Here is a 14,440-nt window from a genome sequence, read left to right as displayed (position 1 = left end):
TAGCTGGAACACTATTTTACACCTAGGCAAGCCTTGGGTGCTAAATTTGTCAAAACTGAAAACATGTTTCTTTATGTATGCTGCTTAATTATCAACTATTAGAATCAATAGGCAAGCCTGATTCAGACTTCTTTTCTGAGTCATATAATAAATCTGATTCTGCTGTTGTCACTTAGATACCATGCATAAGATCTGAATTTAGACCTTAACTGTACATGAGTCATGCTGTCTATGTGCATTATTTGTGGAGGTATATGTGATGACCCACCATGTCATCATGCCACATAGGCACCATTTGGCATATATGAATGCCATGTGGAAGCTTGCATAAGAACAAGGCTAGCATTTGTAAGAGGATTCTAGAGAAATTTGGACATTTCCTTAGGAAGAACCTAGATCCTTATGGATTTGCTAGGAAAGTCCTTGGAATCTTCTAGGCTTGTAGATAATTCTAGAGAAAGCCCTTATCTTGTAAATATTAAGGACTTGTGTAATAATTAATATTTATACACTAGCCCCTAGGAGACTAGTATATAAAGGGGGCGATTCATTTGTAATTCATCAAGCACACAATTCAAGTTCTCTCTAATACAAAGCTTCCTTTAACAATTCTCTTGTGTTCTTTCTTCCATTCTCTTAGCGATCTTGAGTGTAGTAAGGCTAACTTGGCGTAGCAAGAACGTGAGCAAGTTGTGCAGGATCGTGAGCGAGTTGCCAAGTGCCGCACGTGTACTTAGTTTAAGACTAAGGTCGTGACAACGTGGTATCAGAGCGAAGGTCTCAACTAAGGGAATGGCAAACGACGGAGAAATTAACGCTGCCAACGTCATCCAGGATGTTGCTGGCAAGAGCGGCCGTAACAAAAAGAGGAATGCCACCAACAAGAGCCAGGAGGTGCCACCTGAGGTTGTGTCAAACGAAGCACTTACATCCCAAGAACCATCTGCTACTGAGGCGAGCGAGGATGAAGATGAACGCGGGGATGGACGCCGTGGAGGTCTTTGGCCAACGCTTGGGGAAGGTGGAAGGCACCCTTAACGTTCTTGAGGGGCACACTCTTGAAGAGATTGAGAGTATCCGAAATGACTTGGAGGGACGTACACAAACTGAGATGGAACTAAGGCAAACCATCACTACCTTAGAGTGCAGACTCATGGAGGCTTTGAGTACTATCGATGCTATGAAGGTAAAGATAGAGTCACTAGAGGAGCATGTCCATGCTGGCATGACCGAGGTAGCCAGCAATGTTGTGGTGATGAGGGAGGCCAAGATCAAGGCTCCCAAACCCCCGGTGTTCAAAGGTGTTCGTGATGTACAAGAAGTGGAAAATTTCCTTTGGCACTTGGAGAACTACTTCATGCACGACAAAGTGAGGGACGGCGAGGCCAAGATCAACACTGCAGTATTGTACCTCTTAGAGACTGCCATGCTATGGTGGAGAAGGAAGATGGCCGACGTGGATAAAGGTCTACATACTATTAGCACATGGGATCAGTTCAAAGCGGAGTTCAAGCGATAGTTCTTTCCAAACAATGTCTTGTATGAGGAAAGGCGCAAGCTTAGGGAATTGAAGCAAACATGGAGCATACGTAACTATGTCAAGGAGTTCACTACCCTTATGCTTCAAATCCCCAACCTGACCAATGACGACTGTCACACCTCCTTTTTCCTACACCCCGATAAAAGGGTGTATAAGGGAGTTTTTCCAATTAAAGGACAATCGAAACGGGATTTGTTATTAAAAGATTCAGAGTCGCCACTTGGGAGATTTATGGTGTCCCAAGTCACCGGTTCCAATCCCGAATTGAGGAAAAGATTGACTCTGTTTAACAGTCCGCGAACACAAAAATTCGGGTAAGGAATTCTGTTAACCCGGGAGAAGGTGTTAGGCATTCCCGAGTTTCGTGGTTCTAGCACGGTCACTCAACTGTTATAATTGGCCTATTATCTGATTTTAATACATGTTTTAGACTATGGTATATTTTAACTTATTAACCGCTTTAATTATTTTTAAGGAAAATTGCAACGTCGTTTAAAATACGTCTCAAATCACGTCACATAAATGCACCCGCAGCTCTCGACATATTTTATCTAACATTGTTAAAATTTGGATTTGGGTCACATAAATGTGCACCCGAGTTTAGGAAGATAAATTATTAAAATAACGCGCCTAAAGCAACTACGCATTTGCGACTTTGCGAAGGCCATGGAAAATTCGCTAAATGGCACGCCTCGATTTCTAATTTTAGAGGGAAGCTCAAACTAAGTTTCGGAAGGCCATAAGCTATTTGTGTTATATGATATGGCTCACCTCAATTCATTTTAAGAAGACTAGTCAATTAAGAGAAAAATTAAAGAGATTTTAACTAACCACTCAAACGTACATGATAATGAAGTGCTGAATTTGACAAAATGCCATGGGCTCAAGTAGCCAAGAGGTAAGCAGTCTGATTGCAAAGGCCTTCAAGCTTGGGCCCAAGATGAGCCCAACTTTTGGTGAAAAGGACGTCCAAGAGCAAGTTGTATGCAAATCGGTTCTGATTTTTTTTTGAACGCCAAAACTGGGCCAACTTTAAGCCCAATTTTCAGAACCAAACTTATGCAAAATCAATTAAATACCAATCAAACAAAAAAACCATATGAACATATGAAATTACACGGGCATTCAATTATGAGTTTTAATTACTAACTAAGCTTCCAATTTATATGACATGCATTTGGAGAGCAATTGAAGATCCAATTTTAATAACTATGCAGTAGGCAACTTCAACTTTCAAAGCCTCAAATTAACTCGAAATAAAGACACGAGAATTTAAACCTCAAATAAATCTCATACTAATAGAACCTATTCTATACAAGCGAACCAACAACTTGTCATTTACAACAAGCTTAAATATAATTTCACACTAGAAAGCAACGCAAATCTCAGCCAAAACTAAATAGGGTCTAAAATACATAACAAATTGACATGAAACTTCTGCAACTATAGCCTTAAAAACCCCTTAACACGAATTAAAATTCATTAAATGGCTAAAGTCCATGGTTCGCCCAATATTACAAAGCAGACTTAAGGCTAAACAATAAAGAGTAAACATGACGAAGGGAAAGTCAAAACTAATCTATAACATCTGATGATTTCCAAGAAAAACAGTACCAACATTTCAGAGACAAGAAACTTAATGTTATGCTTCAAAATTTCCATTTCCATTTCATTCCTCAACTTGTGCACCACATTGTACAAGATTCAAGAACGTATACCTGGCAAAAAGGGAAACAAGAGCAGTGCAGAATCAGCGGAGCAACAGCAGAAAAAGAGCCCAGATTCAGTCAATGAAACAGTGGAATCAACTCAAGAACAAACGATGGAACAGTAGGGGAATAACAAATGCAAAACCAGCTTCAAACCAAAAGCTCAAGCCATTTCTCAACCAGAAGTGTAGCTAGGGCAAACTTTAAGTACTTTAGCTAATAAAGAGAAATCAGAAATCCAAACAGGCAGGATTTTGAAAGTTCCTCCACAATGGAATATAGGAATTTCGGAACTTTTTAAAAGAATTCAGCTGTTTCAGCTTTTTTTTAGGAATTTTTGTCTTCAAAATCTGACTTGAATATCAAGTAACGATGCCTTTATAGGCAAGGCATTAGGCTGTTGAAAGGTGTCATTCTTTGCACTTTGCCCCCTTTTGAATTTTGTTTTTTTGCTTAAGTGTCCCTAGCTTAATTTCCAGAAATTCACTTTAATCCCTACCCCCAGCTTTCTGGAAGCTTCCTATTCAGTTACACTCAAGATTTCTTAGGCAAATCCCCTAGACTACCCCTCGAACCCTAATTATTTACCCTCCCAGCCTAGCAGAACCCGGGTCCAAATGACCCAAGTGAATGGGTCTGAACTAGACCCAATTCAAATCCTTCTTGGGCTATTCTGATTTTCGGATTCCAATTAAAATCCATCAAGGATTCCCAACTCGAAGGACTGACCCAAAATTTCCCTATAAGAAACCTAGAACCCCTTCCTTAAAATGCAATCAAGCAAAGACAAAGATGAATGAGCTAATTAACAGGAAATCGACTAAATTAAGACCTAATTAAGTGATTTAACAAACCAGAAACTTAACATGCTTAACAACTAAAAATGTCACAAAACGGAATTCACGAAGAAAAAGAGAGAAAAGGGAAAATAACAAACGGAATAACAAATTGGACTCAGAAGATGAATTGAATTTTCAACCAAATTATTATAAGAAAACTAGTTTTAAGAAAAGGACAGATGAGGATGACAGAAAGGAAACCGGAGAGGGAAAAGGACTCACCAAATCGAACCTCGAAACCAAACGGGGACAAAGAACTTAGCCAAACTTATGTCGGTCCCTTGATCTTTGTCAAGAACAACTGAACGACATCAGTTTCACCGAGTCCAAATCTTAGAGTCTGAAAGAATAGCGCTCCCCGAACGTGCATGTGAAAAATGTCTTTGAACTTTTGGGGTTGAACTCAGATTCCAGATTCGCGGAGCTCCCGGCAGATTTGAAGGAAAGTAGTTGTGGATTTGGTATGAGGGGGTCATGGGGGTTACAGGGTGTTATTTTGGAGTGATTTGGGTGGTTTGAAGTTTTGGTCTTACTCTTCGATTCAAGATTCGAAGAGTTCTGTTAGGATTCGAGAGAGGGGTTTTGGAGATTTGGGAAGAGGAGAAGGAGGGGAGTGTATGGCGTTAATTTGGGGTCAATTGGAGTACCGCCGCCGGCGGAGATGATTTTCGATATGTGGTTCCGGCAGAGGCAATGAGGTCTGGTGAAGGAGATGAGAGGGGGTGGGGGGCTGTTTGGACACTTATATATCACGATGAGGTTAGTTCTGGACCGTCAGATCAACTAACCTCGACGGTCGAGATCAAAGGATGACAAAACGACGTCGTTTCTAGTGAAGGGGGAACCAGACCGGGTTGGGGCGCGGGTTTGGCCCGGGTTTTGGGTGGTTTGGACGGGTTTCACATTAGGCATGGAAAGAATTAATATAAGTGGCCCAAAATCAGCTCCTCTCAATTCTTTCCTTTTCTCATTAATTCATTTTCTTCAAAATTCTTTTCTTTTTCTTCTTCTTTTCGTAATTAAAACCTGAATTAAATCCAATTGACCTGAAAAATACTAATAAAAATTATCACATTTAATTAAAAACAAACTAAAAGAAAAACTACTCAAAATCAAAGTAAAAATCCAAAGGTGCAAATTAAACTATTTTTGTGATTTTCCCTTTTTATAAAATAATTTAATTACTAAATAATTCTTAAAATGAAAAATTAACTCCTAAATGCACATGCAACGCATTTTTTTGTATTTTTCACTAATTAAAATGCACAAACAAAAATGCAAACAATTAACAGAAAATGCCACAAAAATTCACAAAATTGCAAACACTGAAAGAAATTATTTTATTTTGAAGTTATGGGAGTAATTGATATATAGGGCAAAAATCACGTGCTCACAATGACTTGTTGTTCCACTTCATGGATGTGTTGAAAAATTGGGCTAAGCAGGAGTTGCAACGCCGACAAGTCACTGATATAAACCAAGCCATGGTGGAGGCCAAATCATTGATGGATTTCAGGCATGACAAGCACGACAAAGGAAATGGCAAGGAGTCAAAGGTTAACAATGTAAAAGGTGGGGGATATCGTGGCAAAGGAAAGGAGATACAACAACAATACTCCAAGACTCAAGATTCCAAAAAGTCGAGTGGTCGTCAGGGTTACGCCGAGAAGAAGGCACAGGCCGAGAAGAAGGGATGCTACATAGGTGGAGGGCCACACGGCTTCAGGAATTGTCCCGACCTCAAGAGCCTCAGTGCCATGCTCCGTAAACGGAAGGAGCAACCACAAGGAGAGAGTTTGGGAACCGCACAATTGGGTATGATCGGATTATGTGGTGCTGTCACAAAGCAAGCGATCCAACCTACCGAGAATGACAATCAGTACGTGGATCTCACCATCAACAACAAGCTCGTTCGTGTAATGGTGGATACTGGAGCAACTCATAATTTCGTGACTGAGGCTGCCACAAAGAGACTAGAATTGAAGCTTGCTCCAACCAACTCTCGCGTCAAGACCGTGAATGCCAAAGTACAAAATGCTTGCGGGGTAGCTAATGGAGATGGTGTCAAATTGGGAGCTTGGAAAGGTATGACAAACTTTACCGTAACCGCTATGGATATCTTTGACATCATACCGAGGCAATAGTTCTTTAGACATTGTCATACTTTGATCGACCCCTACCTCCAACGTCTCTTGGTAATGGAGAGAGAAGGAGCTTGCATGGTACCTACAATGACTATGCCACACGGACAGATCCAAGCACAACTCTCAGCTATGCAAGTTGTTAAGGGGATCAAGAAGGGGGAGCCGACGTTCGTGGCAACCATTGCAAGTCTAGAGGAAGACAAGAATTTTCAAGAGATAGTGCCGCCTTGCATAGAGAAGTTGCTTGAGGAAAACAAAAATGTCATGCCTGAGGAGTTGCCTAAGCACCTGCCGCCTAGGCGAGAGGTGGATCATAAGATTGAGTTGGAGCCAGGGGCTAAGCCACCCGCATTTGCCCCATATCGTATGGCACCTCCCGAGCTAGAGGAGCTCAGGAAACAATTGAAGGAGCTACTAGATACTGGTCACATTCGCCCATCAAAGGCACCTTTCGACGCACCAGTATTGTTCTAGAAGAAGAAGGATGGATCGTTGCGCCTGTGCATAGACTACCAAGCACTTAATAAGGTTACAATGAAGAATAAGTATCTGATCCCGCTTATTGCTGATTTGTTTGATAGACTTGGTCAAGCCAAGTACTTTACCAAGGTGGATCTTCGAAAGGGCTACTACCAAGTTCGCATTGCGGAAGGGGATGAGCCAAAGACATCATGTGTGACGAGATATGGAGCCTTTGAGTGGTTGGTGATGCCCTTCGGCTTAACCAATGCACCAGCCACATTTTGCACCCTTATGAACAAGATTTTTCATCCCTACCTTGATCAGTTCGTGGTAGTCTACCTAGACGGGCGGGTGGAATCCCTACCCAGTGGAATCCCACAAGTGGGATTAGAGGTGACAAACGGGCGGGTCGGACCGAATATGGGTGGGTCAAAATTTGTAATTTAAAAAACGAATAAATTATCCGACCCGACCTATATTTGAGACGAATAAAAACGGGTTTATCCGGTGGATAATATGGACATCCATATTATCCATAACTTCTTAAATATGTTCACTTATGAGAGGATTCCTAGTCTTCCAAACTTGAGGAACCCCAATTTGAGGCTTTACAAATGTAAAAGTTAAACACATTAGTTATCAATTGGTTAACAATTTTCTAAGTGGATAATATGGTTTTTTATCCATATACGACCCGTTTTTAAATGGTTCATTATTCAATCCATGTTTGATGGATAATATGGGTGGATCTGTTTCTTTTAACCATTTTGCCACCTCTATGTGGGATCTAGGGAAGGTAATGTGTACGCAGATCTTACCCCTATCCTGGAAGATAGAGAGGCTTTTCCGAATATATTGTCAGGTGAAGATAACCTAAAACAAAATATAACTCTTCATGTCAAGCATCTGATATGATAACTTGAATAAAAAGAATTATAATCTACTAAAGCGATTAAATTGCATTGTTAGTGTTAAAGCAATTTACATTATCAATATATTAATTTAACTCGATTGGGTTAATCGACATAAAGTTTTTATGTAATAAAATGCGATTGAAGTACCCATTGACAAATTATTGTATTGTATGGCTATTTATGGCCAGTCTTTAAATTATGTCCTTGGACTCCAATAACAACTGTGACTCAATCACAAATAATTTGAAATCAATTATGAGTCTTTTATTGACCATGTTACTCAATTTAATCTCATTTCATGTCACTCTTTTGCAAATACAAATAGAGAGCAATAGAAGTTCGGTATCTGTTGTTTTTTGCTGATAATTTAGCCTATTACATTAAATGGGAATATAACAAGAGCAAGGTGGGAAGTTCTGGGAGGGAAGGATGCCGGGGGTCTATTTGGAAACAGTCTCTCTACCCTAGGGTAGGGGTAAGGTCTGCGTACACACTACCCTCCCCAGACCCCACTAAGTGGGATTATACTGGGTTGTTGTTGTTGTGTTGTTACATTAAAGGGGAATATAATAATTTAAATAGTGGTCTAAAAAGGGACATTTGTCCAAATTCCTCCCCTGGCCACCTGAATCGATTTTTCTATTGGGCCGGTCTACAATTCAAGCCCACACGTTTGATCCAGACCAATAAATCCACAACCCACATTGTATTCTCTCTTGCAGCTCCAACCTCTTCGAATTTTCTCGCGCACATTCACAAAAACAGCAGGTGATACAGCTAGAGAAAGGTACTCCGGTAATGATGCTTACAGGAGACATACCACCGAATCAAACTATTTACATTAAGAACTTAAATGAGAAAGTCAAGAAAGAAGGTAACTTTTTTCTTTTTCTCTTATTATTTCAAGATTGAAGCTAGGGTTTAGCAAAATTATACATTTGTTAAGAAATCAGTAATTGTAAAAGCTGCAAAATTTCAGCTGTTTGTTAGCTGATATTTTGAACCCTAGTATGTTAGCGGTGGGGATAAGTGTGAGGTTTACAGAACTCCAATTTTGCCTTAAAAACACAAATTTCTGCAGTATTGGAATAGAATGTGTTAGAGGACACACTATATAGATGTGAACTACTAGAACTCGGTAATTACAATGTTAATATATTAGTTCAGTAGTTGCATCAGTTGAAAGACAATGTAATTTGATCAAATTATGCTCAATGAATTTGCCGTCTCTTGACTACACGATTAGAAACTTGCGGTTCTCCAAACTGTAATGTGTTCTATTATCGATGGATGATATAAAAGCATGTAGGTATGGTTTACTTTGACACTCTGGCATGTGCTTTACTGAAAAAGTTTGGCCGTTAATGCAAGTGTTTTTGTTAGGAGGGAATCACACTGACTGTTGTTATTTGATTATGCATACTTAGAGGTAGTTAGATTGAATTTTTTGGTATTTACAGGTTCTTTTGGCTTTAAAATGTGTGATAAGTAGTTACTTTTATTCTTATTGGTTTTCTACTTGATTTGCAACATTCATGAATCCTGCATGATATTCTCTTTTTTTTTTCTCCCCAAAGTCCTTTCATGAACATCAGGGCAAAATACTCTTAGATGTTCATCCAGCTTTCTGGTGATCATTTTTTTTTTTTTATAGTTTTTTTACATATTCGTCACAAAGCCTATATTATAATCTCTGCTTTGAGGGTTAAACTTGGCAAGCAAGATATGCAATTATCAAGGAGAAAGCTTCACGATTTGCTCTGTGAGTGCTCTATCGAGTAATGAAACATGTAACTCTTATGTAATACTGCATCAAGAAATGGTCTTCTAATAATTACATCATTGATTGTCTATTTTTCTTTTGCTCGTTATGCTTTCAAATGCTATTTTCTGTTTGTTTATGGTGTGCCTGGAGTTTGTTATGTATACCGATGGTGGAGCCATTTTGAACGGATTCTCTTTTCTAATTACTGAAAATGCCAAACATCCTCTGGCTTGTCTTTTGTATATTAGAAATTAATAAAGAATATAATTATTAGTTCTTATGTTTACCTCCTTCCATCAATTTTCCTTAAAATAAATAATATATATTTGTTCTTACATTGTTTTTTTAGTGGGTATTACTACAGCTGTTTCCAGAAGGGTGGGTGTATGACCTTTGCTTTATGCTAATGATTTCTTCTTGTTTTGCAGAGCTAAAGAGGTCTCTTTATTGCTTGTTCTCTCAGTATGGGAGGATTGCGGATATAGTGGCGCTGAAGACCCCCAAACTTAGAGGACAAGCATGGGTTGTGTTTAGTGAAGTAACTGCTGCCAGTAATGCTGTGCGGCAAATGCAAAACTTCCCTTTTTATGACAAACCTATGGTGAGTGTAATGACAGTTGGGACTGTAGTATGTTTTCTTTTGTGTGTTTTCTGCACTCACATGGCTGTTGTGGCATAACTGTTCAGATATGTCTTGCTTCGTTCTTTCCTTATTTTCTCTAGCTATCTGCTGAAGTATCTGATGAGCCGGAACCTTGAGAAGCATATGCTAATGTTATGTTTATATGATCCTTATCAACTTGTTATGTCTTGTGACATCCTTTGTCCTATCAGAAAAAGCTACTACTCTGTGTACTGTATTATAGTCTTCTAAAATGTGTCTTTCAGCTTGGACTGCCCTTTCTGGTTTTATAATGTGTCCCTAAATAATATAATCTATCAAAATATGGATTTTGGAAATATATTTCTGAATCCACTTTATGCTTAGAGATTAAAGCATTTCAGTTTCTTGCTAAATACCTGTGCATCATCAAAAAGGTATACCAAGTTGGAATGGAGGAGCTATATTACTCTACAATATAGGTGTGCCAATTTTGTTAAAAGATTATAGTAAACACCCCCCCCCCTTCCCAGGAGCCAAAGATTTTTGTTTCAATGGTTGCTCTTATTCCCAATTGCGTGGTTGGAGGTGGAGAGCCCTTCCCACTAGGCTATTCCTCCCTTTTCTACGTTAACTACAGTTTGTTTGATTGATCTTTTAATTTATTTTTCTCCTGATTATGGTTGTGGTGGCATAACTAAGTGAACATATAGCTGCTTGCCTAAATATTGATGGACTTTGGCCGTAGATCTTTCATGAGTTATGTCTCTAATTAAGGACCATGGAGACATGAACTTAAACCTAAAATGACACCATTAGAAAAATCAGATACATGTATGCTTGTGTTTTATGTGGAGGGGATTTACCTACCAGTTAGAATGAGAAAGTTTGCTATTGATATTTTGGACACTAAGTTTGATTTTCTCAGGAGTCTAGACATCTATATGCTCTACATAGATAGGAAAATGAAAATATGGACTAAGCTCCACAACAATCTGCTTAACCTTACAGGCAAAAGAAGACATAGGAACTGTTTAATAGGGTGATAAAAGAATATCAGATTAATTAGGTGTAACCCGAGGTTTATCAGCAATTGTTAAAATGGAAAAGGTAGGTGGAGGTTGTGAAATAATTAAACAGAGTAAAGCTCTGTACCTGTTCCTCATTTTTGTGTAAATCCTTATGACCATATGCTTGATTGGAAGGAAATTTACTAACTTTTGTAAAACAAATAGAAGTCTCAAATATGCATCCCTTTAGAATAGTTTATCTGGAGAGCTGTATCAACTTATTGCTTGGTTTTAATATTCAACATTTTGGAGCATGTCCTAACTGTCTCTGTGCTTGGTGCTTGTACGGTCACAAAGTGTGTCCTCTAGTTGCCTCTCAAAAACCTGTATACAAGTGCACATGAGACACTTTATGGACTACTATCTTTAAAAAGATACACTTTTTTTTCTTTAATTTTCTCCGGGACTATATGTTTGTATAATGTTCTTTAGGTTTGCTGTTGATCACTTTATATGGTGTATAGCAGTAGAAGGATGTCAGTGACTAAGCTTTTGATATAATGCAGCGGTTACAATATGCTAAAACAAAGTCAGATTGTATTGCTAAGGCAGAGGGGACCTATGACAAGAAAAAGAAACAAGAGGAAAAAGGTGAAATCATTCTATTGTACATTATTCATCTGCTCCATCTTCTGTTAAGCTTCTCATTTGTCCCAAACTGCATGTTATGGCAATTCATCTTTGGAAATGTCAAAAATTGAACCCAGTATTCCAAGAAGAGCACTCTTTACTGAAGCTAAGAGCAATCATACAAGCTAAATAGACATTAATTGATATTTTTCTATTCCTTTAAGATTTGCATTCTTGCAAAATTCTTTTGTTACAATTCAGCTAGACTGAATATTTTATAGTTGGAGTTACTAATGAGTTGTCTTTTCTTGTTTTTTATTTCCGTCTTTCTAAGCCGAGGGTCTATCGGAAAGACGGAAACAACCTCTCTGCCCTATCGGGGTAGGGGTAAGGTCTGCGTACACATTACCCTCCCCAGATCCCACTTGGTGGGATTTTACTGGGTAGTTGTTGAATATTTTATAGTTCAACAGAAGGATTTTACCAGAATAGTAATAGATGCATAATCACTGAGTAGAACCTGTCAAATTGCATATGATCTTGTCAACATCCGCTTGCTATTTCCTATCATTTTGGGTGCCATTTTTATGATAGCAGAGAGGCTTCAAGTCTAAAAACATTGAGTAGTGATGTAAAACTTTATTATGAGTACTTTAATAACCCACTTGCATGATCTTCATTTTGTCACAATCTTCAACTCAGTTTTCGAGCCTGATGTTGCAGTTCTGATGAATCACATGTGTATTTGCCTTGCATGCATAGCTTTTTAAGATGCACTTGGCAGTTAATTTTATTGACTTCTGGTGATCTGGACTAACTTGACATATAATTGTTTAGTGGAAAAAAGGAAACGTACTGAAGAAACTCCGCAAACTGGTGCAGCTAATGACCCTAGAGCTGACAGTAATGGAGGCCCAGCTGTAAGTTCGTTGCAACATTATTATTTCTTTCAAATATTGCTTCCTTTCTTTGGCTTAGATGTACCTAAAGACTGCCTTCCCTTTGTCCACGCCTATGCGGAACATCATCGGTGTGAAACTTTAAAACAGTGTAATTGCATTTGTGATGACCCCAAAATACTGTGCTCGTGACAAATTGTTATATGTTACAATTAATCTCTTTTTGTTCAATACTAGTTTCTGATAATGTTCATTAGAGTTATCTCAGTAATTGCATATTGTTGAACAACTTTTGCAGGCTGCTTCTCGCCAAGGAAGGCCAAGTGCACAAGAAACAGTTGCAGAACCAAATAATATTCTCTTTATACAGAATCTGCCCCATGAGACTACAAGTATGATGCTTGAAGTGCTCTTCAAACAATATCCAGGTTTTAGGGAAGTTCGAATGATTGAAGCGAAGCCAGGTATTGCATTTGTGGAATTTGACGATGATGTCCAGTCTTCGGTCGCCATGCAGGCCCTTCAAGGCTTCAAAATCACCCCCCAAAATCCCATGGCTATCACCTATGCCAAGAAATGAGCAATTTTAATTCCAGGACACAGCTATGGTGAGAAAATGCAGCAACTGAAGATCTTTAGAATTCTAGTGGGATTATCGGAAGATGTAGAAGGCATGTATTATACGCTTGAGAGGGCTTCTTTTAAACGTCGAAGTTTTATGGGTGTTTGCAGCCCAGAAAAGATGCTTTGCTATTCATATTTTTAAACAATTTGATTTTGTGTACTAGTGCTGCTGAATCCTAAGAAGAGGTGTTTGATTGGATCTGCTCGGATGAGGTTCTTCGAAATTGAACCAACTTTAGGTTGGGTTTAACTGTACTGATAGTGTATACGTTTTTTTATATCATCAGGTTAAGTTGATCTATTAACATATAATAGCGAAAATGATGTGGTAGTTTGGAAAATATAATAATAATACGCTGTATTCGGTTAGATTGTGCTTTAAAGATGTCTATAACATAAATCCATTTAGATTTTCTTTACTACTGGAGTCTGCAAAAACACACAAAGAGTGCAGAATTAATTGTATTACGGTCGACCATATAATGTAGGATCCTTAGAATGAGCATCAAAAGTTCTGGCTTCATATTACTTTTAAAATCAATCTTTCTACTGTACGAGTGAATATGAAACTTATATATAATTTGTACACAATATCTTTTTGAATATGAAAATCTCTCGACTATATAAACCTAGTTTTGTTTAGATTTTTGCAAATAATTTTCACATATTAATTATTTACCCTTTTATTCGCTTCTGGTTTATGAAGTTGTAATTTCCGATTTTAAGTACTAGTAGAAGAAAATTATAAGGTTATAGAAGTAGAAGAAAATTAAAATGTTCCTATGCATCTGGATTACAGTTCTTTTTGTTTGAACTCATATTTACTTTTCTCATTCTCTTTTATCTTAACTATGTCGGATATCGTGTATGTGTACCATAAGTTGTCGATGATGGTAGTTTAAGAAGAATCTGTAAAACTTATTACATGGTTAAATTAAAATATCTCTTTATTCATTACTAGTTGAAGTATGATACTTTTAGTTGCTCAATATCCGTTTGTCACAAAATCATGGTAGTACCTACGAAAAATATTTGCAATTAACTTCTAGCGTTCTTTTCAAAAGCATGTGAGTTTTTGTCCTATTTTTTTAATAAAACCAAACATCATTAGATAAAAGTTTTTCCACGTTAGCAAAAGCTCAATCTTACACTAGATCTATGCACAACACAGGTTTTTCTAGCCATCTTGGGGAAAAGATCTATCAGAATAATTGGTTTAGATGCACTCTTACCATCTTACTCGTCCATTATCCATCTTGTAATTTGCATAAAAAAATGATCTTCTATATCCAGTTATAATTTA

The 14,440-nt window shown here is 38.0% G+C and overlaps 1 protein-coding gene across 1 annotated transcript; it reads left to right on the top strand.

Annotated features, from left to right (window-relative positions):
* The first annotated feature begins 8,202 nt into the window (after nucleotides 1-8,202).
* On the top strand, nucleotides 8,203-13,392 carry LOC104240472 (U2 small nuclear ribonucleoprotein B''-like). The gene is made up of 5 exons (XM_070160183.1): nucleotides 8,203-8,482; nucleotides 9,802-9,974; nucleotides 11,551-11,635; nucleotides 12,452-12,534; nucleotides 12,812-13,392. The coding sequence occupies exons 1-5, from the start codon at nucleotides 8,407-8,409 to the stop codon at nucleotides 13,091-13,093; spliced, it is 699 nt and encodes a 232-aa protein (XP_070016284.1). The 5' UTR covers nucleotides 8,203-8,406; the 3' UTR covers nucleotides 13,094-13,392.
* The last annotated feature ends 1,048 nt before the right edge of the window (nucleotides 13,393-14,440 follow it).

This window comes from Nicotiana sylvestris, chromosome 10, assembly GCF_000393655.2.
Source record: "Nicotiana sylvestris chromosome 10, ASM39365v2, whole genome shotgun sequence".
NCBI lineage: Eukaryota > Viridiplantae > Streptophyta > Magnoliopsida > Solanales > Solanaceae > Nicotiana > Nicotiana sylvestris.
The sequence above is the reverse complement of the archived record's forward strand: the minus strand, read 5'-3'. Positions and strand labels throughout refer to the sequence as shown.